We start from the raw sequence: 26111 nt of genomic DNA, 5'->3' as shown, positions 1-26111 counted from the left end.
AAGAAAAAAAAAAAAAAAAAGGACAATGCTAAAATAACAATGAAAAGTTTGTACTGAAACAAGTCAAGGGCTTAATGTGGCCCACAGGCTGCAAAATGTCAAGGCCTGTTTAGATCTTGTTTTGTTCAAGTCTATGTCCTGGTCGAGTCCTGAATGAGTCTTGTTTGAGTCCTGGTCAATTTCTGGTTCATTTCTGGTTGAGTAGTGGTTGAGTCCTGCTTAAGTCCTGAATCTTACATTGACCTGACGCCCTGGTCCTATGATGAAGGTATTGGTGTCGTTGTTAGTTTCTCTGACAGTGAGGATGACACGGTGGAGGAACCCCAGATTAGTGCGGCGTCTGTCCCTGAACTCGGCAACGATCTTCTTCTGCTGTGTCTCCAGCAGAGTGTAGCTGCAGAGATCAGATACCAGGGAAACACCTCCTTCAAACTCCACCACCGCTGGACCCACCACACTGCACGTGGGTGGCATAACACACCTGAAAACACAAGGAGCACACATGGGCTCGTTAGATATCTACTTTTTGATATTAAAAGATTTTAAAGAGTTCATGTTAGGCTATTTTCCAATTTACTGTATGTTCTAATGTTGCTTCCTGGAGTTGTTTTTTTTTTTTTGTTCATGTTTAACACACAATCTCTGCTCCATACACCTTCATTACAATAAGTGGTCCCCTTCACTCTCCTCATCCTCTCATCTTCCCCTTCACTCTCCTCATCCACTCATCTTCCCCTTCACTCTCCTCATCTTCTCATCAACCCCCTTCACTCTCTTCATCTTCTCATTGTCCCCTTCATTCTCCTCATCTTTTAATCATCACCCTAACTCTCCTCATCCTCTCATTGTCCCCTTAACTCTCCTCATCCTCTCATCGTTTCCTTCACTCTCCTCATCCTTGTGATCGTCCGCCTTCACTCTCCTCATCCTTTCATTGTCTCCTTGACTCTCCTCATCCTCTCATCATCCCCTTCACTCTCCTCATCCTCTCATCATCCACTTCACTCGCCTCATCTCATCGTTCCCTTCACTCTCCTCATTCTCTCATCATCCCCTTCACTCTCCTCATCCTCTCATCGCCTCCTTCACTCTCCTCATCCTCTCATCATCCCCTTCATCACTCTCCTCATCCTCTCATCGCCTCCTTCACTCTCCTCATCCTCTCATCATTCCCTTCACTCTCCTCATCCTCTCATCATCCACTTCACTCGCCTCATCTCATCGTCCCCTTCACTCTCCTCATCCTCTCATCGCCTCCTTCACTCTCCTCATCCTCTCATTGCCTCCTTCTCTCTCCTCATCATCTCATCGTCTCCTTCACTCTCTTCATCCTCTCATCGTCCCCTTCACTCTCCTCATCCTCTCATTGCCTCCTTCACTCTCCTCATCCTCATCCTCATTGCCCTTCACTCTCCTCATCCTCTCATTGCCTCCTTCACTCTCCTCATCCTCTCATCGTCTCCTTCACTCTCCTCATCCTCTCATTGCCTCCTTCACTCTCCTCATCCTCTCATTGCCTCCTTCTCTCTCCTCATCATCTCATCGTCTCCTTCACTCTCTTCATCCTCTCATCGTCCCCTTCACTCTCCTCATCCTCTCATCGCCTCCTTCACTCTCCTCATCCTCTCATTGCCTCCTTCACTCTCCTCATCTCTCTTCATCCTCTCATCGTCCCCTTCCTCTCCTCCTCATCTCTCATTCCTCCTTCTCTCTCTCTCATCATCTCATCGTCTCCTTCACTCTCCTCATCCTCTCATCCTCTCCTCTCTCCTCTCCTCCTCTTCTCTCCTCTCATCCTCTCATTGCCTCCTTCTCTCTCCTCATCTCATCGTCCCCTTCACTCTCCTCATCCTCTCCTCATCTCCTTCCTCATCCTCTCATCGTCCCCTTCACTCTACTACAACAAACTACTAATACAGTTTCGTTGAGTCTGTCTGAGGTTGAATTACAAATGTCTTTAATTCATGTTCAGTTTTCATTTGATGGAAATTGCATTTACTCATAAACTGGAGTAACAGAAGTGTTTTTTGGTAAACAGACTTCTCCCGTACTACATTGCTCTTCAACGATTTCTCCCGCAGCACTGCAGTTGACAATGCGAGTTTTATCACTGCACATTTGCTGGCCCTTCTGCAAAATCTCCCCTAAAACAAACACAAAACAATTAACGTCACACTCATACAAACTTTAAAGCAAAAAGTAACACCAGAGCAGATGCAGATTTACCTTTGTGTCTGCAGCCGGTCAGATCTACAGATATCTCTGAGCTGGTGTAATTCACGGTTTGTATCAGTTTGTTTTTCACGAAGATCTGAAAGTCCTGCAAACCTGAATGTACTTGTAAGACGTCTTCTAGCAATGAAAATCTTTCTATGTGATAATTATGTATAGAGTTAGACTGAATATTAATAAGGTTTGAGGTGATAGATAATGTCCTTGCCCATTATAACTTCGTGTGCTGCTATCTTCTCTTATATCTCCATTTATATCTGCCCTTATATCTGCCCTGGTATCTGCCCTTTCTGACCATAGACTGTATATATTCTTTATACAGTCTGTGTGTGTTGTAGGTTGTAAAAAACAATAGGCTAAACACTGGAATCTTTAAATCTTAAGCTCAAATATTTTTGTTCTATGACTGTTGCTTGAGATGACGGATCCACTTTTAGAGTTGTTTGTGTTCCATTGGATGTAATCGACATGGAAAAGTCAGGCTGAAAAGAAGAAAAAATAAATAAATTAGAAGCATATCTCTAGAGTGTTTGTAAGAGGATCCCTTTTGACTTTTAACTGTGTATTGAGTTGAATATATGACAGTCCATTGATGAAAAGACCAAGAATCAAGACCGTTTTGAACCCCAAACCCACAAAAAAGTCTAAAATTCACAAAATTCTGTTAAGGATGGTCCCTAGATTTCATTTTAGTGATATGCTTCAGTTTTGTTAATCAGACCTCCAGACAGCAGCTCATTACATTTACCAAAACCATTAAGGTGGGACTGAAATCTGATATTCCTCTGTACAGATTCAGATTCGGTTTGAGTTGGGCTTTTGTATCTTTCCCAGATATGCAAACTGTACAAAAACGCCACACTGGGAGTTGAATCTCAGACCTCCTAGCTACAAGGCCAGAGTCCTGGCTTCAAGTACAGTGACCATCTGTGGCTCTTTTGGTCCCTCAGGCTGAGATCCAGACATTTGGTACTTTTGGGTGAACTAGTTTTGGGGGTTGTATATTTGATTAATATTCCAGTTTCTCTTTACCGAGATCATTAAATCATATTCTATTATGTCAGTTATTTTTAGGTCCTCCTCCGGCCATATATACGAGTCAGGTTTGTGGAGAACCAGCCCACTAAGAGTAAGGGCATTTTCCACTGCAGTAAACACTATCAAAACGTGCTTTTGATTTAGTATTTTTTTTTTGCTAAAAAGTTACACTGTGACTTTAAAGCAACTAACATCACAAACATACCTGGAGTTGTGTTTTGTTTCATTCACATGTTTAACACAAAAACCCTGCATATTAAGGCTGAGATCTTAAAGGGCAAAGGGTAAAAGGAGCTGTTAACTTAAAAACTATGGCTTCATGACATCACAAGGTGGAAAAGAGCATTTTGAGCTTTGGAGATGTAAGCAGACTAATAATAAAGGATTTCTTAACAGAACTCCAGGTATATTTTTGAAGAGGTAACAGGAAAATATAATACGGTTAAAGAGTCTTTTTTGTTATACTGTTTAAATGCAATTTTGTGACATGCTTTTTGGTTCTGTTTCTCTTACCACTATGGGATCAAACTCCTTGCTGATTGACATGGTCACTTTGCAGCCATTAACGGTCACAGAGTTAGAGAAATTGGGTCCTTGATAAAAGTGAATGCAGTCGCCTCCTGCGTCAGAACTGCCTGGCTCCAGGAAACAGACTAAAATCTGATCTGAGCCGATAAATGTGGCCTGAAAATACACACAGTTAAAAACATTAGAGAAACTTACTAGCCCCAGTAACACCAATTCACAGAAAAACATCTCCAGATTCACCCCAGAGCATGCTATTGGGGGCTATTTCATTTTTCACCATCAGTGAAGAAACTGACAATAAAATTTTCTCTCCTTGGCATTTTCAATTTGTTAAGAATCTGAAGAACTCACCTTTACTAAGCCTGAGACCTTCCCAAAATATGCCACACGACAGTCACCAAAGTTGAAAAATGAAGCTCCTTAAAGAGAACCAAAGACGTGATTATGTAACGCCCCTGAAGACTCAGAGACAGGGGCTTTTTGGACCCCATTGACCTTCATTAACATAGATTTTGTTGGGTCTCGCAAAGGTGCAGGTGAAACTTTTCTGGTTTGGGGTCCACCATCTGCTTGTTTCCATGGAGATATTATTGCTTTCCCTTGAGTGTTCGAGTGTGGCATTAAACCTCCAGCATTTATTCAGGTACAGAGGTTTTTATTGCTCAAGTATACTTAAAAAATCATGCATTGTTATTGTGAGCGAGGTCATTTTCTTCTGATGTGCTACTGACGTCAATTCTTAACATTTTTAACAGTCAATTACGGACATTTTTGCTCTAAAATGTAATTAATGTGGAATGTTCAGAAGGTAGAAATAGACCACAAGGTCTCAGAATACATGAAATATAAGACAAACCAAGTCTCATTCAGGAAAAAAATTTAATTCAAACCGTGTGAATACAGTGAGTGTGCTTCCCTTAACACAGAGAAGTTTCACAAAGGCCACAAGGGGAATTGAATTTCTTATTGATTCTCGAAGGTGTGACATATTTACAAATAAATCTAGGCCCAAACAGCACCAAAACTAGATCTAAACAAGGGACGAAACCAGGTCCAAGCACGCCTGGAGAGCAAGATGTAAATTCTCTGTATATTGTTTACAGTGTCTCTCGTCTGACTCTCAGTTGTTGTTGACTCTCAGCAGCAGTAGCTACAAAGCAGTCCTTTTTGTGTATCTGCACTGACCTATGGTACAGTCTGATTACTGTTTACTTTGAGTTTATTTCATGAATTGTTTCCAGACTTCAGGCTGGTGCAACAACATGTCTGACTTTGCCAGGATAGGTGGAAACCTCCAGCATTTATTCAATTACAGATGGTTTTATTGGTCAAAAATGCCTAAAAAATTCATGTATTGTTATTGTGAGTAAGGTCACATCTCGACAGATCTCTTGCCTGGTGGCTCCAACTGTGTGTGTCCATAGAGATGCATAAGGTTTAATGCTATACTGTGTGTATTTCTGGGCAAAGAATTAACCATGGAGTCAAACAGGGGGTGGACACTCCACCTGAAAAGTGAATGCACCTATAATCTGAAAAGTAAAAAAGTATTTATTTTGGACCAAAAATAAGTACAAACCTGTGAGGTGAGTGACAACTGTCAGACAAAGCAGAAGACAAAGCATTTTTGAAATGGTTCATCAAGCTGTGAACGGTAAAAAAAAAAAAAGTCTGAAAATCAGTAAACAAAATTTGCCTAAATGAAGAAACTAACAGAAAGTAAGGTAAATTTTTAAAGAAATAAAACTACTCAAATTGACATAGAAAGAAATGTCATTATTGCAAAAGATATCAAAACTCTATAAATCTCATATTCCACAAAAGTCCTGAAGAATATTTCAAATACTAATGTTTCAGATCAATCACTCGTGTAAGTCCAAAAGTGTAAAATGGGGAAATCTTGACTCCAGCTCTTTGGTCTTAACAAGAGAATGGAGGCACTACCGAGACTTCAAAATAAATATAAAAACTAGAAATGCCTCTCTTATCTTTAAATATTAAATTAACTTTTTTTAGAGGATTTTCTGAAACCTCCAATGTGCAAACAAACACATAAATAAATAAATAAATAAATACATACATACATATATACATAAAATACCATATATTCAGGCAAAGAGAAATATTACATTTTAATTTTTGGCAGTTAGGTAATATTTACCAGTGTAGATTCTTACCTGAGAAACAATGCTGTGAAAGATGAGGATCTGTTCTGAGTGATTCAGATGTACAAAGTGTCTTTTAAGCCCCCCCTCCAAAAAAAAAAAAAAAAAAGATGTAAAACTTGCAGAACAGACCCTGAGGGAGCGACTCTAAACATGAGACATTTGCATTCAAAAACTTCTCTGACAAATATACAAATACTCAAAATCTCAGTTTCCAACTCTACCACTTTTTAAAGAGCCCGTATTATGTTATTTTGATCTATGTTATAAAGCTGTTTCCTCATCACAAACAGACCTGGAGTTGTGTTTTGTTTCACTCACACATATTAACACACAAACCTTCATATTTAGGCTGAGTTTTTCCCTCAAACAGAAAACACTGTGATGCCATTTGGTAAAACAGGAAGCAGGGGTGGGACCAAGTCATTGTTTTGCATATCTCAAGTAAGTCTCAAATCTGAGTCAAGTTCCAAGTCAAAGACAAGCAAGTCTTGAGACACTGGCTCATAAATCCAAGTCAAGTCCAAGTTGTCTGTTTGAAGCTTCAAGTCATTTCAAGTCTTTAAACCAAAATACCAACTGTAGCTTAGATTTTTTCTATTTATATGACTTTTAAACTAAATTAAACTTAAAAAGTCATGGTATATTTATATATGAGTATTTATAGATTAAGAGTTGTAGGAATGCATTTTTTTCCTTTTTAATGTCTTAGTGAATCATTATGGTCATAATAGAAATAATTAAGTTAAAATGCTTAATAACAGTTATTTTGTCATGTAGTCTGCACTGATATGGAAGGATCATGTTCCCTTTGTTTTACTGTATAGTACTGTATGTTACTGTAGTACATTTGAGGATCACATTACTTCAGTTACAACCAAAGTAACAAATGGAGAAATGGGAGGGACATGTTCCAGTTTGTTCCTGTAAAATTCAGCACATGTATCAACTATAAAGAGAAAAGTATTTTCTAAAAACATCTAGAAACATCAAGTCTTCTCAAGTCACAGGGTTCAAGTCCAAGTCCCAAATCATTGACCTTGAAGTCCAAGTTGAGTCCCAAGTCTAAGTCTTTTTTTTTTACCTTGCAGCATTAAGATTTGTTCGCTTGACGGTCTGCAAGTACTTTTTGTATTTAATCAATCACTGCTATTTGGTCGTGACGTATGTAATGCAGCAAAACCTGTAGGAAGAAGGGCAATAACGTCTTTCCCGTTGATAAAATTCACCAAACATTCTCTTTTTTTCCTGCTTTAAATCTTCGATCTCAGGAATCTTTGCCAACACAGAATGTCTGTCTTCATCTACATCCATCTCGACCGCTTTGTTTACTGTTGTGCTGTACCACAAAAGTAACCCAGACATACGCTTGAGTTTGACGTCATGGCTTCACAGCTCTTCACTGATTGGCCGGTGTGCGGTCTACAACCTCCGTGGTTCTTGCAAACCTTCTAGTGTATTCCAGTTCCTGACCTAGTCGCCGGAGAGAAATTAAATTGAGTGAAGGCACTATAGGTGACACCAGCCTGGCTAGAATTAAATGGGATCTTATTCACATTTTTGTACAGTAAGTGTGTTATTGCCAAAAACATTTTGATGAAATTCAAAATAATGTCTTAATTGATCATTTACAGTGGCATCACGCTGAGGGGTTCTGCATGGATGTCTATGGTGGAATGTTCAGCAGTTACCATGATGACACATATTAGCAAACACAGCCATGTTTTTAGATTCTCTGAAAACTCAAAATGGATCTAAATGCATTTTCAGAAGCCTGAGATCAATACGAGTTCATGATCCTGTTTAGGTGTTTGATTCTTAACAGAAAAGGTGAGGGAGACTAACTGAAAAACTGCTGGCTAATGTCTCTATGTATCTGACCCAAACTGCACTGCAGACTAAAAGTACACTAGAATTGATACAAAAACAAACATTTATGCAGAAAAAAATAGGAAACAATGTATTATTATTAAGATGGATTACACAGGTGCATCATGAGTTTAAGTTTTTATTCATGATTTTATTTTTAGATAAATAAAAAATAAATAAAAATCTTCAGCTAACTCACTGTCTTACTAACTTCTCCTTTCTGTTGTTGTCACATATACTATATCCGTTATAATCTAAATAAAATGATTAGTCTAAAATTACAACCTTTCGGCGACTAAGACTCCATTGGAATATTATTCGACTTAATGACTAAAAGAGTACGGCGATAATCAGGATAAGAAAAACATTGTGGAAATAATCAGATTTATTTATTAATGCAACCACCAAACACAGATATGTGTCAAAGTGAGTTTATTTCTAATTAGTGGTGATTCAGTGCTCACATAAAAGTATAATAATAATAATCATTATATTAACAATAACAATAACAGGGGCAGTACACAAAATACCCTGCACTTCTGCTCGTGTCAGGTTTGTCCACATTTCAGACAAATTTGCGTAACTACTGAAGATGTCTGTGTAATCCCTCAGTTGTCCAGCTAAGATCCAGCCATCTTCTTCTGCATATCTGGGGCCGAGGTGTGGGGGCAGCAGTCTAAGCAAGGACTTTCCTCACTCTGGACACTTCCTTCAGCTCCTCCGGTGGGACCCCAAGGTGAACCCAGGCCAGCCGAGAAATACTGTTCCTCCAGCATGTCCCCGGGGCCTCCTCCATATCAAAGCTAAATTTGTCAGTGTCATTTTCTGTTTATGTGCTAACTACAGAAGAAAATTCTTGTTAACATTTTTGCTCTAAATGTTAGTGTGGAATGTTAAGAAGGTAGAAATAGGCCCAAAGAAGACCTTGAAAAAGAACTAAACAGAATACATGAAATATGAGATAAACCAAATCTCAATCTCAATCAAACCTTAATCGTACCTCTTAATAATAATTCAGATCCTGCATGGACCGTATGGATACAGTGAATGTGCTTCCCTTAACACATAAAGCTGCATTCAGACTACGGTGTTGGGGTGTTGAGTTTACATGTAAAGTCTATGTTGACCGTGCGTCTGGGCCGTCGTGCATTTCAATGGCGCATTTTCAAGTGTCGGTGCAAATCTGGCCTTCAAATGCAGAAGTTTTGATGTAGTCTGAGCGCAGCTTAAGAGTTTCACAGATGGCCACAAGGGGGAGTGACATTCTGACATATTTACAAATAAATCTAGGCCCACCCAACACCAAAAGCAGATCTAAACAAGGGACGAAACCAGGTCCAAGCATGCCTGAGGAGCAAGATGTAAATTCTCTGTATATTCTTTACAGTGGCTCTCGTCTGACTCTCAGTTGTTCCCAGCAACAATAGCTACAAACCACTCCTATTTGTGTATCTGACCCATCTGAGAAGTAACGCTGAAGCAAGCTCACTAACAGATCTCTATTTCAAACAAAACACCATGAGACAACCATATGTGATTTTTTTCTCTTCTGGGATCACTTAACCTATGTGTTTTAGTATCTCCTTACTAAAGAATGATGTGCATAGGTAGTCTGATTACTTTGTACCTGTGTGTTCCACAAATTGTTACTAGATTTCAGGCTGATGCAACAAGTCTGGCTTTGTCAAGTGGAAAAACTAGGACTAAAAACAGTGAACAAAGATTAAACTGGGTCAGAAACAGAATTAAAGAGGGGTAGAACCCAAACCAGGGGTACTTTAGAAGCAGTAGACGTTTAGGCCAGGTTAAACCAGGCCTCCTCCTCACTGATGGAGATAGAGCCTTTAAAGGTGCACTGCAGACCTTTTCTGGTATAGGGTCAGTTGCCTACTTGTCTCAGTGGACATGTTATTTCTTTGTCTGGAAGATTCCATGGTATGGTAACATTTATCCATTACGAGTGTTTCTGTTCCTTCACAAATACATTAATTCCTTCTGTGAATAGGGGCGACTCTCCACAGATCTGAACTGTAATGTGGCGTAGTGCTGTAACCTGCTCGTCTCGCTCTTAATAGATATGTTTAATCTATACTGTGGAACATTCTAGACAAAGCAATAACATTTCCATGGAGACTTGCAGGTGACACACCCTCCACTAGAAATGTTACGCAGTGCATCTTTAATAGTAAGGTTTCCAGTGTGAAAGAGCAGGCTCAGAACAGTGAATAAAAAAGGTGCACACTCTTGAGTTCAGTGCGTGTGCGTTCAGGTCCTTGGCTCATGTAGAGTCTCTGTCCCATTGCTACCACATGTACGTTGTCTTTGTGGTGTTGATGTGCCCCTCCTCCCTGCGCTCCTCCTCTTTCTCCTCTTTGTCCTTCTCCGCCTCACTCTCCCATAACATGATGAGAGGCGGGTACAGCTCGTTCAGAGGGATGGACGTGCTGTGCTGCATACATTTCTTTAGCGTTTGGACGTGGTTTTGCGAAGGGTTAACCAACCTCCGACGCTTCATGTAAAACAGTAACAGCGCCATGATACACAGCGCAAACATGGAGCCCAAAATCGCTGCCAACGTCAAGCTGCCATCACGACACCCTACCACCTCCGCGGCGTCAGAGTCGAAGTCAATGCCCTTTGTGGTGACGTTCAGGCATGAAGTGTGGGAGGGGACGGGGCTTGGCGAGTGGGGCGGCGCTGAGGAGATGGTCAGGCAAATGTGGTAGAGTGTGGAGGGGAGGAGGTGAGTGAGGTTGTACTCCTGAACATCTGCTGGAACCTGGGCCAAAGAACGACAGATTAAACTGAGACTAAAACAATCTTAAAGGTGCACTATGTAACTTTTTGTTTGGGGGTCCGTCACCTGTTTGTTTCTATGGTTATGTCATAAAAATATAAGAAAATATAAAATAAACAACCTTAAAATTCTAATTAATTAGAATAAAGGCTACGCAGTTATTTTGATATGTGAAGTAATTACGTTTTTTTTAAAATATTTGTTATGCCTAGAGTGACAAAACTTTCAAAATATAAACTGGGACATCCATGATTTGGGTGGGTAATAATAAAATTGTGACACGAGTGCTTAATTTAGGAAAACTATTATGCACTCAGCACTCATGTGAGTCTGTATAGTCACATTTTCTTTGTGTTTTGGTCATTTTTAAGCAGCTTTTCTGTATTTTACTGAAACAAATGACAATGTATGCCTCTCTTTACTGTTGGCAGGGATCAGATTGGTCAAAAATATGGAAACCTGTGACATTTCTTGTATGAAACTGGGACAAATCACTGGTTTTGCATAAATCTGATGCAACAGGGGACACAGGGCACAAAACTGGGACTGTCCCGGGTAAATAGGTACGTCTGGTCACCCTGATTATGCCTATAAATGAGCAACAAAACATCTCTCTGTCTAAACGCTGAAGTCTTCCTTATTTCTGTACTTTTTAACATTTTCCTTATTCACTGTCTTATCTTTAAATATGTATTCATTTTAGCATGACTCAGCAAAAACCTCACAGAGATAAAATTGGACAGGAAGTAGTGACGTTAACAGTGAGGTTGCCAAGTGATATTGTGCATAGAGCCTATTGAAAATCAGACTAATCAATATGAGTTAGAACAGGAAGGGCAGACCTTGGCAGTGTAGCTGATGTGTGGGTTGTGGATGTGGACCATGGCTGTAGTGAATCGAGGCAGGGTTCCAGTCGGGTCTTGTTCCTGGTTCTGGTCTTGTTTGGGTTTTTTGAAATGCAGCTTCCACTCCAGAACCACAGACTGAGAGTGCACCACCTGCAGATCCAACAGACACATTAAAGGTCCTATATTACACAAAATCGACTCTTGTGAGCTTTAAGTCATGTTATAATGTTGTTACTTCCTCAAAAGCATACATAGCATTGTGTTTTGTTTCATTCACATATGTTTAAGTAATCCTTTATTATTAGACTATCTACATTTCCAAAGCTCAAAATGCAAATCATGACCAGTTACTGCCTTTAGGGTGAGGGTTTAAAATAATCTTACTATATTACATGCATTTGATATACTGAATGGTGAAAAAGTTGAGTCATCACACATCCTAACCCTCCTAACCCTGTCTGAAGTATTTTCTGCTGCTCCTTAAACTTCAAGTGAAACTAAACACCGGTGTCCTTTCTCCGCTCACAGCCAAAGTAAAGAGAGAGCAGCAAAAGAGGTCAGTGCCTGAAGGACACTGGGGCACGTGGTGTGGACATTAACAGATACTAGAGCAGGGGTCTCCAACCTTTTTCCTCGTATGAGCTACTTTTTTGCTAAACAAAAATGCCAGAGAGCTACTAATTTTAGTGATCGCTAGAAATTTTGTAAATATATGAGCCATGGCAAGCTGTAGATGAGGTACAGTTAGACTCCAATAAAACATAACCCATTATCCAGTTATCATTGCACAAATTAGGCATCAAAATGATACATTTACGATGGAAATAGACATTTAATCAATCAGATTTGAGTTATTCAGCACAATGGTATAATTCACAACTACTGGGAAGGGGGTGGAGAGCTACTGGTGGCTCCTGAGCTACAGATTGGAGACCTCTGTACTAGTGTTATATATATTTAAAATGTAAGAATAAAGCTGAATCAGGAGTAAATTTGAACCAGAACATGTCCATGTACCATCCAAGGCACCTTTACCACATTTTGGGAACTATGTGTGTAAAGCATAGGACTTAACCAGGGCTAAACTAGAATAAAGCAGGACTCATGGTGGACTAATAGATCTGATAGGGGCAGTAAGAGCAGAAAAGAGATCATCTTATGATTGCTTTAAGATGGCTTAATGATGGTTACCTTTGTAAGAACCACCAGAGAGGCAGGACTGCTGTTGTTGCCACCCAGCCATGACTGACTGGCCTTGGAGTTTGTGGTCCTCCCCGGGCCCTGGAGCTCCACCACCACAGACAGACTCTTGGTGTCAGCTCCCTCTGCATTCCAGGCCACACAGGTGTAAGTCCCTGAGAATAGAGAAGAGTCATTTACCCTGAACTCAATGTCGTCGACAAAACAACAAGTATTTAGAATGTATTATTCACATTTATATATATTTTTTGTAATTATAATGTAGTTAATGTGATGTGTGAGCTACTGTCTCCAAGTAATTTCCCTTATGGATCAATAAAGTTCGTTTAAGTCTAAAAACAGAACTTAATATGAACTATCATTTGATGAAACCGTTATAATTCCACACCTGTATCTGAGGCGTCCGCATGGTCAATGAATAAAGCCCCAGGTTCCAGGAGACGATGTTTTTTCTGCTTTGCGCTGCCTAAGCCCTGACCCTCTGGCTCCTCCTGCGATACGATTGGAGCAGCCATGGCCTCGGAGCTCACCTGACCAAAAACAAAAATTCAGTCTATTCCGTCTATTGGAACACATTACAATTTTGTACATGGATTTGGGTGGTTTCACAGTTTGTTCTAAATGTAGATTTTTAAATTAAAGGACCCATATAAAGCAATTTTCTGATTTATGTTATAATGTTTCCTCATCACAAACAAACCTGGAGTTGTATTTTGTTTCATTCACACCTGTTTAACACACAAACCCTGCATATTTAGGCTGAGATCTTCTTTCAAATAGAACACACTTGGTTCCACCTTGTGATGTCATGTGGTAATACAGGAAGTGCTCTGTTGTGTATTTAAGCTCCATACAGCTTCACTAGGATCATTTGTATGAATTTCATTATATTGGATTTCAGCCCCGGAATTGATCATTTCTACTGAACTAAAGGTAAAAGGAGCTGTTCACTTGAAAATCATTGCATCATGGAACACAGCATTTTGAGCTTTAGAGATGTAGACAGATTAATAATAAAGGATCACTTAAACATGTGTGAATGAAACAAAACACAAGTCTGGGTATATTTTTCAGGAGGTAATAGGACCTCATTTCCTAGTGAGCCAGAGACATATGGAGACACTTTTTAAAATATTCCATCCAGTCGTTGTATTTGCAGAGGTCGCTGGTGCTAGGCTAGTGCATGTCATTGGCCATAGTTAGTCTGCCACTAAAAACATCTTACCCACTCCACAAAACACCCGAAGTAAATCTATTATTACACCAGACTATTGATGTAAATGTCTGTGACAATAGAATAATTTTATAAGTAAAACCAACCTTGCATTTGAAGGATTTATGTCTGAGCAGCAGCAGCGAGTTGTACTTCCTGATAGAAAGCTTGGCATAGGTGGACTGATATCACTGAGCACCTATCTTACAGACAAAGTAAAATTCCGCTGCTGCTGAGAAAATAGTCCCTCAACATGCAACGATTCATGCGATGCAAGGTTAGCTTTATTTCAAACATTATTCTATCAACATAGACATTCACATCGACAGTCTGGTGTAATAACAGATTTACTTCGGGTGTTTTGTGGAGTGAGTAAGACTGTTTTTAGTGGCAGGCTAACTATGGCCGTTGACATGCACTAGTCTAGCACCAGTGACCTGTCTCCAACACTCTGGCTCACTAGAAAATGAGGGCTTATGTCCAAAATTCAGGCCTGTCCCTTAATAGTTAAATCTGCCTCTTATCCCCCATCTGGGAATATAAAACCACCCATACTGTGTGTTGTTGTTGAAAATGTGCATCTGTGTGACGTACCTTGTCTCCAGTGGGGGTGACCCAGTAGAACTGAGGGGTGGGGTCAGCGTCCGCCCAGCACTCTATGGTGATAGGCTGCCCCTCGCTGACGTTTATCACCGAAGGAAACACATTGGACGAGATCTGTGGCAAACAGGTGCTGACCCCGCCCCCTGACGACATCACCACTTCCTGCAGCTGTCGGCCAATCAGGTGCAGGGGGGCGTGGCATACAGTGAGGGTGGGCTCCAGCAGCGTCAGGTGAGAGGAGTTTCCCAGGTGAACAGCCCAAGTGTGGAGGCAGTCACAGCGCAGAGGGTTTGAGTGGACGGAGAGCTCTTTGAGAGAGGGCAGAGAGGAGAGCAGCAAGGGGGAGAGGAAGGACAGAGAAGAGCTGTGTAGCATGAGCGAGCGAAGCCATGGGACGCCACTAGGGACAAAACACAAAAAGAAATGTCACAAAAAGAAAAATGTAAATACAAGTTTATATACAACAGCAAACGTTACCTAAAGGTGTGAGGATGCAGGTGAGACAGGTGGATGTTGTTGCACATTTCCACTTTGATAAGTTCTGGAAGGTTCTGGAAGGAGTTTGGCTCCACCATCTGCAGCTGCTCCATGTTGTTCAAACTGAAATAAAAAATATGTTTGATACGAATTAAACCAGGACTAAACTATGATAAAGCCCCGTTACTACAGGAGTTCAGTCTTGGTTAAAGGTCTTATAATATGTAAAATTAACTAAGGTTATGTTCAAAATGCAGGGATTAAAGCTCAATTCTGATTTTTTTGTGAAATCTGATTTTTTTCCAAGGTTGTTCACATTTCAAATTAAATGCAACTTGTGTGAACTTTAAATGCCCCAAAAGTGTCCTGCATGCGCATTGGAGGACAAGACGATGTCACACGCAGCGAGTGTGCTCAGTGTTTAAGGAAGTTGCCTAAAACGCTGGGCTTGTCTCCCAAAATACGGTCCAGTTCTTGGTAAAATGGACAGGTGACACGTCCACGGCTGCTTCATTTGTTTGAGTCTTTAGCGTCTTTGTATTTGGCTCGCAGGCTCTTTATTTTTGGTTGACATTGGAGCCAAGACCTCCTGTAGCTGCGCTCGGCCATTTCTTTGGCAATTATTCCAAAAGCCGCCCAATTCCGATAAGACCCCTCCAATTTGGCCTGAATACAGTGATCGCCCCAAATATTAATGAACTCGCAAACCTCGCTTTCCCTCCACTGACTAGACTCCGAGCCTGACGTGTAGGTGGGATGAATGTGACCTGGCCGTTCAGCCTGAAGTCACAAAAGATCAAAAGATCGGATATGTATCGGTTTTAGGAACACATATCCAAGTGGCCTGGGTCTCATTTGAAAAAATCGGATCTATGTCGTTCAGACTGTCATTAAAAAATCAGACACAGGTAACATAGGGGCAAAAAAATCGTATTTGGGTCACTTCAGGCTGCAGTCTGAATGTAGCCTAAGTAAAGGGTTTGTGTGTTAAACATGTGTGAATGAAACAAAACATAACTCCAGGTATGTTTGTGATGAGGAAACAACATTATAATGATCAGAAAATAGTGTAATATGGTCCTGGTCCTGGTCCTTTTGAGGGTGAATCGTACCTGATCTCCTGGAGGTGCAGCAGGTCCTGGAAGTCTCCCTGCTGGATTCTACTGATGGGATTTCGATTCAGGTCCAAGAATTTCAGGTTTGGAAGAACTTTCAAAGCATCTCGAGGGACTGAACCTGAGAGAACATGTGAGAGACAAGGAGTAGACCTGGTTTAGACTTCATATGAATACTTTGGAACTGACATCATCAGCATTCTCAGGGGTGTGATGCTACCTGTAGGCTCTGCTCTGTCTGAACATTTGTTACTCAAGTCAGACTTTGATCTCACTCTCACATTTTTTTTTGTTGAAAATCACACCTACCCAGAATCTTCAACACTTGTATTGATCACAGGCTCCTGAAAATGTGCAGTTTAAATCTATTTTGTATTTTTTCTTGAGTTTCCACACAATCTGAAAACATTTTGGTAGTTATCGCTAGTGGTGGGACCAAGTCGTTGTTTTGCAAGTCTCAAATAAGTCTCAAGTCTTTGACCTCAAGTCCAAGTCAAAGTCCCAAGTCAAAGACAAGTTGTCTGCTTTGAGCTTCATGCTATTTCAAGTCTTTAAACAAAAAAGTATCAAATATAGCTTAGAGTTTTGCTATTTACATGAATTTTAAACTAAACTGTACTTAAAAAGTTATGGTATATTTATATATGAGTATTTATATAAGACTTGTAGATGTGCAAATATTTCCTTTTTAAATGTCTTCTCAAGATCTGTCAAGTGTGAATCATTACGGTCAGAACAGAACGTCTTTTCAAGTCAAAGGGCTCAAGTCCAAGTCAAGTCCCAAGTCACTAAGCGTCAAGTCCAAGATGAGTGCCAAGTCTTAGTCTAAAGTCTCAAGTCCTAAAAATAGTGACTCAAATCTGACTTGAGTCCATGTCATGACTTGCAAGTCCCCACTTCTGGTTATTGCTAATGTGTGCATTGTGTCACCATGGTAACTGATGAACATCCTGCCATAGAAATAGATAGAAATACAGAGAAACACACCCCAGCGTGATGTCACTGCAAAGCACAAACCAACACACTTTATGTAGTTTCAACCAGCCAAATCTCTTTCGGGTCAGACTGTGTTAAAACAAAGCTCAGATTAAGTCTAACTTGAGTAATAACTTCAACAAATGCTTTCAGTTAAATTCACACCCCCAGGGAACGTTGATGATACCAGCTGCAAAATAAGAATAGTCCAGGTTTAGTCCCAGACCTGAGTTTGTTGTCGTAGAAGGAAAGACTCTCCAGACAGTCCAGTCCAGCGAAGGCTTTGGGAGACACCGACTGCAGACCCATGGAAGCCAGAACCAGACTGTGGAGTCGAGGTAAGGACTGGAAAGAGCCCTCTTTCAGCACTAAGACCGGGTTTTCCCCCAGCATCAGGATCTCAAGAGCAGGCAGGGAATCAAACCAGCGACTGTCAATGGATTCCAGCTGATTGGAGTTTAGGTGCAATCTGAAGAAAATAAGAACAGAATAAAATATGTTAGAAGAACCTACAATTGTAATTTATTTAAAGGGCCCATGTAGTGCTGTTTTCTGATCTATTTTTTAAAGCTCACGAGTCAATTTTGTGCAACATAGCTCCTTTAAAGCAGTTGCAGAATAAGTAACAGTAAAAATACCGGAGCAAGCTGGTGAGTCCGCTGAAGGCCCAGGTCTCGATAGTCCTGATCTGATTGTGGTTGATGTAAAGTTCTTCTAAACTCGACAGGTTCCTGAGACCAAAGTCTGGCAGAACCTCAATCCGGTTCTCCTCCAGGTACAATGTGACCAGGCGGGTCAGAGAGGAGAGGTCCAGAGAAGAGACCTAAAACAGGACCAAGCAGAACCAGAACCAGGTCAAACTAGAGATTATTCTTACCACTTAAAAAGAACAGGGTTGTATGGGCAATCTTCTTATTAAAAAACACAATATTAATTTTTTTCTCCTCTTTCTTAATTTTCTGGCCTTATATTCCTCTTAATAATTTATTTTATTTGTTTGTTTTATTATGTCAGTAATTTTTTTTTTTTTTTGATTAATAAAAAAACAGTCACTAAGCATTATTTTTTTTCATTTCAGCCTTCTCTTTCACAGAATACCTACAGAACACCTATAGGAGCATAAGCCTGTGTAACATCATAAATCCGATAATAAGCACGGAGTACTTGTTAAACAGGTATTCCAAGTATCTTTTGTCATTTAGGTTTGACCGAAGAAACTGTGGACTGGGATGTAATGCAAGTGTTCCCAACAACTACAACAACTCACTCTTACGTAACAGATAATACTCCCTACAACTGTGCAACAACTCACACTTATGGAACAGATAATACTCCCTACAACTGCACAACATCTCAGAATATAGTCTAAAGAGAGGTCTGGGGCAAGATCTTTGAGGGGTACCTGGGAGATGTGGTTCTGAGACAGGTCCAGCTCCGTCAGGTTTGTCAGACTCCTGAGCTCAAAGGAAATGGAGGAGATGTTGTTGCTCTGAAGCAGGAGCACCTAAAGACACATGAGTTAAAACATGAACTTGTCACTGTATTTAAGGAGACTTTGTTTACCATGAAAAAATATATAATTAAAGCAGCTTTGTAAATTTAAAGGGTCCATTTTACACTATTTTCTGATCTATGTTATAATGTCATTTCCTCATCAAAAACACGCCTGGACGTGTTTTGTTTAGCATGTTTTTGAAGATGTAACAATATTCTAACTAAACTTAAAGCTCACAAGAGTCAACTTCTAAATCTAACAAATTTTGCTGTAAACTCTGTCTGGGGCAAACCTGAGTATCAGTGGAGACATTTGCTGGAACCCTCTGGAGGTGCAGTTCGTTGCAGTCTACAGTGTTGGCCTGATGAAAGACGGACTGGGGAGTGTACCATGGTCTGGTCTCACACACACACTGCAGCGGACACAGCACAGCACCACCTGCAGGACACATGAATCACTACAACACACTGCACCATTGAACAGACAACATTTTAGACACTCAGCGTTTCAACATAAGGATTCTGACTAAATATCTGATGCTGAAAAATGTTTTGGATCATCGGTTTCCAAATATTACTTCAGTCGATATCCTGGTTGGACATATAAATTGTGGTAATATGCTTTTTTTTTCTTGGTTATAATTGGTTCAGTAAGTGTTATAACATTTATTTATACAAAGCTGTTCTGTAGTTACTAATGGGATAAATATATATGTATACTGTGAACCAAAGCAAGAAAAATGATCTGACAAAGGCTTTTTTGCCGAAACGTTATCTAAAAATAAAAAAAGTTTTTGGACATTAGCCATCTGAGTGTGCTATGCATTTTTCATTTATACTGATGGGATAAATAACAGCTACATAACACATTTGGATCAGTTTCATCTTATTTTATTTTTGTATGAAGAAAATACTAGTAAATGCTGTTTTCCGTCTCTGCACTGGTATCACGAATTGTCAGATATTTAGCAATAGTATTGACATCACTATCACTCCCTGTACTAAATAAAATACAAAAAAAAATAAAAATTACAAAAAACAAAACACAAGTAGTAGTATTGCAATAATTGTATGCCAAACATAATAAATAAATAAATAAATAAAGATATATGGACATTCTGACAGTTGTTCTTCATTTATTATTTTTTCTTCATCTGCTGGAGAATAGTTTTTGCTATTTGCACGAGGTAAATAAAATACAGTACTACTAAAATCTCTGTTCCAATAAAAATTTGACAACTGAAGCGTACTTAAAAGTATTTGGAGAAAAAACATGTTAAGAGAACTTTGCAAACTGTCTACATATAATTAATTGTAGCGCATTTTTATTGCTTGAAAATCTAGTAATTCACTGGGTGTTGTTGACATTTCAAAGACGCTGATCGCCACAAGATTTGGGATTTACAAATGACAACTTAAGACTTAAAACTTAAAGGTGCACTGTGTAACTTTTTGGTTGGGGGGATATGTCATTGCTCTGCCTGCAATGTTCCACAGTATGACATTAAACAGCTCTGTGATACATATATTCAATTACAGGTGGCTTTATTGCTCAAAAATACCTAGAAAAACAGGCATTCTGACTGTGAACGGGTGAACTTTCCACAGATCTGACTTGTAGCTTGGTCTGGTTTGGTCTCCGTGAAAATAGAGAAGAAGGTTTAATGCTATACTGTGAAACATTCCAAACAATGCAATAACATCTCCATGAAGAAAAACATTTGGCGGATCCTCCCCCAAAAAGGTTACACAATGCTTTAAAACTACCTCACTCTGTCACGGTTAAAAAAAACTGAGTGAAAAATAAAATGTTTACACACAAACACAAACTGAACTGTACCTGGACTCGCCCCGTCCACTGGAGAACACACTGACGACATCACCAGTGACACCAACAACAACAGGACTTCAGATCCCATGATGCACTTGGGCAGGCAGGACACAGAGAACCTGAAAGAAATGGCCAAACAATTCTAAAAAACACTGTATGTGAAATAAATAAACAGAGAAATAAGGCAAACCCCGCATTACAGGTTTTACACATGACAAAGGAGGAGTAAATTAAAGCTGAAATAGACCAAAAGCAGGACTAAAAACCAACCGAGAACATTAGAGGATCCAAGTATGTGCATGGTGATTGAAGTGAAAGCTAATTAAATATTTATCAGTCAATATTAATTATTTAAAGTAGTGAATGGCACACTCTGATTGGACATGTGAAAGGACCTGACTTTACACTTGGCTTACAGAAATATTGGCAAAAGATACAAGAAGGATTAGTTGTAGGTCTTGTAGTAGCAAAGAGGGGAAGTATTATAGCAAAAGTAATAACAGCAATAGTAAATCCAGCAGGAATAGTTGTACCAGAGCAACTGAGCTCTGCTGATATTTTTGCACTGATATGTAGGGCTGATTTAGAATTTTTATAACCACATGCAAACATTGGGTATTATTTTTTTCTGTTTTAATTTACTTTATCTATTTGTATGTGTGTTAGACTTCTATTTGTTATGTCTTGTTATGCTTCTATTGTTATTAATGTGCTGGGTGTACAACATTTACTCAAAATGATAAAAAATATGATTATCTTTCCTAAATGATGTAATTGAAATTAACAATAAACACACTAGAAATGGGACAAGATCTCGTGCCACAAGATCTCATGAGACAAGGTTGCAAACACATGCTGAAAACGATCTTGTGAGATTTATTTTTCATATTTTTACGTTTGGATTGGATACAAAATGGAGTTAAAGTTACATTAAAGTTACATTTTTTGAGAAGCTGTAGTCCCAAAAAGCAGAGCTACAATGACAGCAGAAATATTAAATAAAGTACATTAAAAATTGTAAGGGTAAAACTGGAAACTGGATTGCAGAATTGCTTTACAAATAATGTCACAATCTCATCTTTTCCCGTTCTCATAGATCCAATCTCATGTCTTGTCTCGTCTTTGGGAATTGTATCTCTTCCCACCCCTATAGTCACATTACCTTCTTGCATTCAAATAAAGCTTAATTTGTATGTATATGTTGTTTTTTTAATTTAGGCTAAAAAATAGCTGTGTTGGAAGTGGAAGTGAACGCTTGACATGCTGGAAAACGAAAAACTAGATGCAAGAAGAGAAGGGGTGGAGATCAAATTACAGCTTGTTGTTTATTTTGGCTCTGATTTGATGCCCCTGATTGACTCTTTAACCCAGATTAACCCATTTCACACAACGCCATCACATCCACCAAAACAACAGACGCACTCAGAGTCATAAAAGGTCCCTGCATTAGATCAATGAGTCACGACATTAGTATTATTATAGGTCTAGACACATTAGCTCTGGTTACATTCACATTACACACTCAAAATCAGATTATTACCAGATTTATTGAGTTATAAGATGACTTGAAATGAAATGTAATCAGCTAAATCATCTAATTTCTTTGTGATCATGGTCCTTCTTATTACTCACATCAGACTGTATACGTCATGTGTTTTAAATAATTTAAAGCTCCAGAAATGAGATAATAATTGGTAGGCCTATGCATGTGAACTTAACATAAAGTCAAAACAGAATAGGCTTTTTTTTTTTCAAATTAGCATTGTAAAAGTCTGGTGTTTGAACTAGCTGTTGAAAGATTTACGATTAAAGTAGGCCTTCTCAAACCTATAATTTATCAATGGTTATGTTTGGTTAATAAACTCTGATTATTTGTGGATTTCAGCTTCCTGTTATTGGCCTAGGTGACATTTTGAGGACTTTTTACCATTCAAAACATATAATATTTTGTTCTGAATTGTCAATTAGTATGGCAACACTTTTCAGCAGTCTTCAGCTTCATTGCTTAAGATATTCACAGGTCTCAGCTTCCTGTTATAGGTGACATTTTTATTTATATTTTATTTTTTAAATCAAATAATTCAGTGCTTTTACAGTCATTTTCATACATGCAAAACAAAAGATGTACAAGTAAAAGAGGCATGAGTAATAACTTAAATATACAGGAAAAGATGTAATAAAACAAAAAAAAAGACGGATATTTGAATCACAGTTTTATGTTGGGTAAAGCTAGGGGTGTTGTTCTACAGTTTTCATAAGTTGTACAGCAGATTTTTGTTTCATAAATTTCAGAGAAGAGAATAACAGGCATAGCTCTTCATGAAAAATATTGAAGTTTGGTCGACTCTTAAAGAATGTAGGTGACATTTTTAGTACTTTACAGTTTTCACCACTCAAAAGATATTTTTTGGTTTAAATTCTCAATTACTATGGCAACAGTCCTAGTTTTTATCATTCTGAAACCCATGGATAGCCACAGCAGCCACAGTAGCAGGATATTTATTAAAACAGTCACGTGCTTTGGAAATTAATTGATAATGGCCAGTTACGGTTTCACTAGGCTACTTACTTTGAGTCTATTTTTAATATTTAATCTAAAACAGAATAACTACTACTTCTACTAGTGGCTCTGGGTTAGGATGACCAGATTTTCAAAATAAAAGACATCCCTGGTTTGTGGTTGGTTGGAAATAATAAAACTGTGAAACACGTGCGTAATTAAGTAAAATTGTTATGCACTCGACACTAATGTGAGTCAGTATAGTCACATTTTCTTTGTGTTTTGATCATTTTTAAGCAGCTTTTCTGTATTTTACCTACAGAAATGACAACGTATGCCTCTTTTTATTGCTAGCAGTGATCAGATTGGTTAAAAATAGGGACATTTCTTGAATAAAACTGGGACAAATCACTGGTTTTGGATAAATCTGCTGGGACAGTGGACACGGGACTCAAAACTGGGACTGTCCCGGGTAAATATGGATGTCTGGTCACGCTTCCCTAGCTGAGTTCGTGTCCGCCAAATTACAGTGTGGATGGACCTCACCTGACGTGTTCCCGCTCCGTATCACGTGTCTCCGCGTGAAGCTGCCGTGGCCATAATCAATAAAGACCAACTCACTCCCAATACGCCAATAAGCATCCAAATCCGCGCGCTCATCCCGGACTTTATCGTGAGACTATAACCAATGCAGCCAATGCTAACTTTATTTTCTTTGTGGAGATTATTTTTCTAAAGTGAGACGGATGCTGAAGGACTGTAGAGGACACGGCCCGCGTTTGCTCACCTCTCTTTGGAGCTGCGGTGGTACGGCGGTAACATACGGGTCCTCACAGCCGGCGCGGACGTATCAGCAGCGGAAACCGATCTGGGAAGCCCTCGGACCCGGCGGTTGGAAGTTCGGGACGGTTGGTTTTGGGTTCTTTTATCCCGAGCATCTCCCTCTGAACCCCGCCAGCCTGCCCTCCGTCAGGTTCGCGCAGCAGCCAATGGTTTTCTAGGCCACGGGGCAGCGGACCAATCAGATCGCGGATGCTGCAAAGGAGGGGGCGGGGCTCCAGCGGGACATGACGTAATGCTCCAGTTTCAGAGCTTTGACTTCAGCTGGCTCACCAAAACACCATCACCAACACTGACACGATGAGCTGGAGGAATGATTACAGTTTTATACTTTATTGCACGTCTGCAACTGTACAACAACTCACCCTGATGTCACAGATAATACTCCCTACAACTGTACAACAACTCACCCTTATGTGACAGATAATACTCCCTAAAACTGTACAACTCACCCTTATATCACAGATAATACTCCTTACAACTGTACAATAAGTCATACTTATGTCACAGATAATACTCCCTACAACTGTACAACAACTCACCTTTATGTCACAGATAATACTCCCTACAACTGTACAACATCTCACCCTTATGTCACAGATAATACTCCCTACAACAACTCACCATTATGTCACAGATAATACTCCCTACAACTGTACAACATCTCACCCTTATGTCACAGATAATACTCCCTACATCTGTACAACAACTCACCCTTATGTCACAGATAATACTCCCTACATCTGTACAACAACTCACCCTTATGTCACAGATAATACTCCCTACAGCTGTGCAACAACTCACACTTATATCACAGATAATACTCCCTACATCTGTACAACAACTCAACCTTACGTAAGAGATAATACTCTCTACAGCTGTACAACAACTGACTCTTACGTCACAGATAATACTCCCTACAACTATACAACAAGTCATACTTATGTAACGGATAATACTCCCTACAACTTTACTTGTGTTTTGTTTCATTCACACATCAGATTGGCAATTCCAGATGTGAAGTTATCCAAATGATTCTAGTGAAGGAGTAAGCAGTTTAAAAACACAGTAGAGCACTTCCTGTATTACCACATTACATCACAAGGTGGAACAGAGAGTTTTCGGTTTGACAGAAGAGCTCACCCTAAATATGTAGGATTTGTGCGTTAAACATTTGTGAATTAAACAAAACACAACTCCAGGTTTGTTTTTGATGAAGAAACAACATTATTAGAATAAAATAGAGCAATATGAGCTCTTTAACTCTGGTTCTAAAACAATCCCAATGTAAGATATACCAAGTTACATTTTTGTCCTAATTATTATTATTATTATTATTATTATTATTATTATTATTATTATTATTATTATTATTCAGTTTTATTTATTTTCTTTTAAGATTTTTTTCTTTATAAATTAAGCAAACAGACAAAAGGAAAAAAACAAAAAACAAAAACAAAACAAAAAGCCCTTCCACCATCCCTCCCTCTCTCTTCAAACTCAATACATACACAAGACAACAAACAAAACAAAACAAAACAAAAAAACAGTCAAAGTCAAGTCCTGTAAAAATGCTCAAAAAAGGTGTTTGTATATGTTTAAAGTATATTTTTGTCTAATTTAGTCTCTGTGTAGCAGTGGTATTGTTCGGTTTAATCCTGAGGGGGAAACATGATACTGGATGGTTGTGGATGACATGAGTTTTACGGGCACAGACAAGCACAATGCTGAGTTGCAATATTGATTTTTTAAAAGTGATAATACAATATGACATAACCGTGACTCAGAATGACGAAAGATATAATCTGTTATAATCTGTTTATGTTAAAGGTGCATTGCGTAACCTTTCTGGTGAAGGGTCTGTCATATGCTTTTATTTATGGAGATGTTATTGCTTTGTCTGGAATGTTTCACAGTATTGCATTTTCTATCTTCATGGAGACTAAACCAGACCAAGTTACAGGTCAGACCTGTGGTGAGGCGACCCCGCTCACAGTCAGAATGCCTGTTTTTATATAGGTATTTTTATGCTATAAAACAACCTGTAATTGAATAAATGTAAGATAGAGTTATTTAATGTCATACTATGGAACATTCCAGGCAGAGCAATGACATATTCATAGAAACAAGCAGGTGATGGACCCATAACCAAAAAGTTCCACAGTGCACCTGTACAAACAGAGACACAGGGTTTGTTTACACGAGAACACTTGCGGGTAAAAATTACAAAATATTTTATCGGAAGTGCTTTTCGTTTAGATGGTAACGGCGTTTTTGGGGTAAAAAAATCTGAAACCACCCTCCAGAGTGGAAAAGCTGAATACGTTCCACCGTAGTGTTTCGGTCTACATTGCCCAAGACTCAAAACTCTGGTCAGACCTGCCCA

General features: G+C 39.2%; 1 protein-coding gene across 1 annotated transcript; it reads right to left on the bottom strand.

The window, feature by feature from the left end:
- Positions 1 to 10011: 10011 nt before the first annotated feature.
- Positions 10012 to 23707, bottom strand: si:ch211-180f4.1 (uncharacterized protein LOC100144405 homolog). Its single transcript, XM_055165893.1, has 14 exons — positions 23673 to 23707; positions 20424 to 20504; positions 20023 to 20035; positions 18848 to 18979; positions 18463 to 18564; positions 17699 to 17883; positions 17288 to 17529; positions 16083 to 16206; positions 14971 to 15093; positions 14485 to 14893; positions 13066 to 13207; positions 12669 to 12832; positions 11472 to 11627; positions 10012 to 10611 (listed from the first exon to the last, which is right to left on the bottom strand). The coding sequence occupies exons 1-14, from the start codon at positions 23705 to 23707 to the stop codon at positions 10135 to 10137; spliced, it is 2385 nt and encodes a 794-aa protein (XP_055021868.1). The 3' UTR covers positions 10012 to 10134.
- Positions 23708 to 26111: the final 2404 nt, after the last annotated feature.

The sequence above is a fragment of the Boleophthalmus pectinirostris genome, unplaced genomic scaffold (assembly GCF_026225935.1).
Source record: "Boleophthalmus pectinirostris isolate CB_2022bp ecotype Guang Dong unplaced genomic scaffold, ASM2622593v1 HiC_scaffold_8, whole genome shotgun sequence".
In the NCBI taxonomy this organism is placed as follows: Eukaryota; Metazoa; Chordata; class Actinopteri; order Gobiiformes; family Gobiidae; genus Boleophthalmus; species Boleophthalmus pectinirostris.
This window is presented reverse-complemented; position numbering and strand designations above follow the sequence as displayed.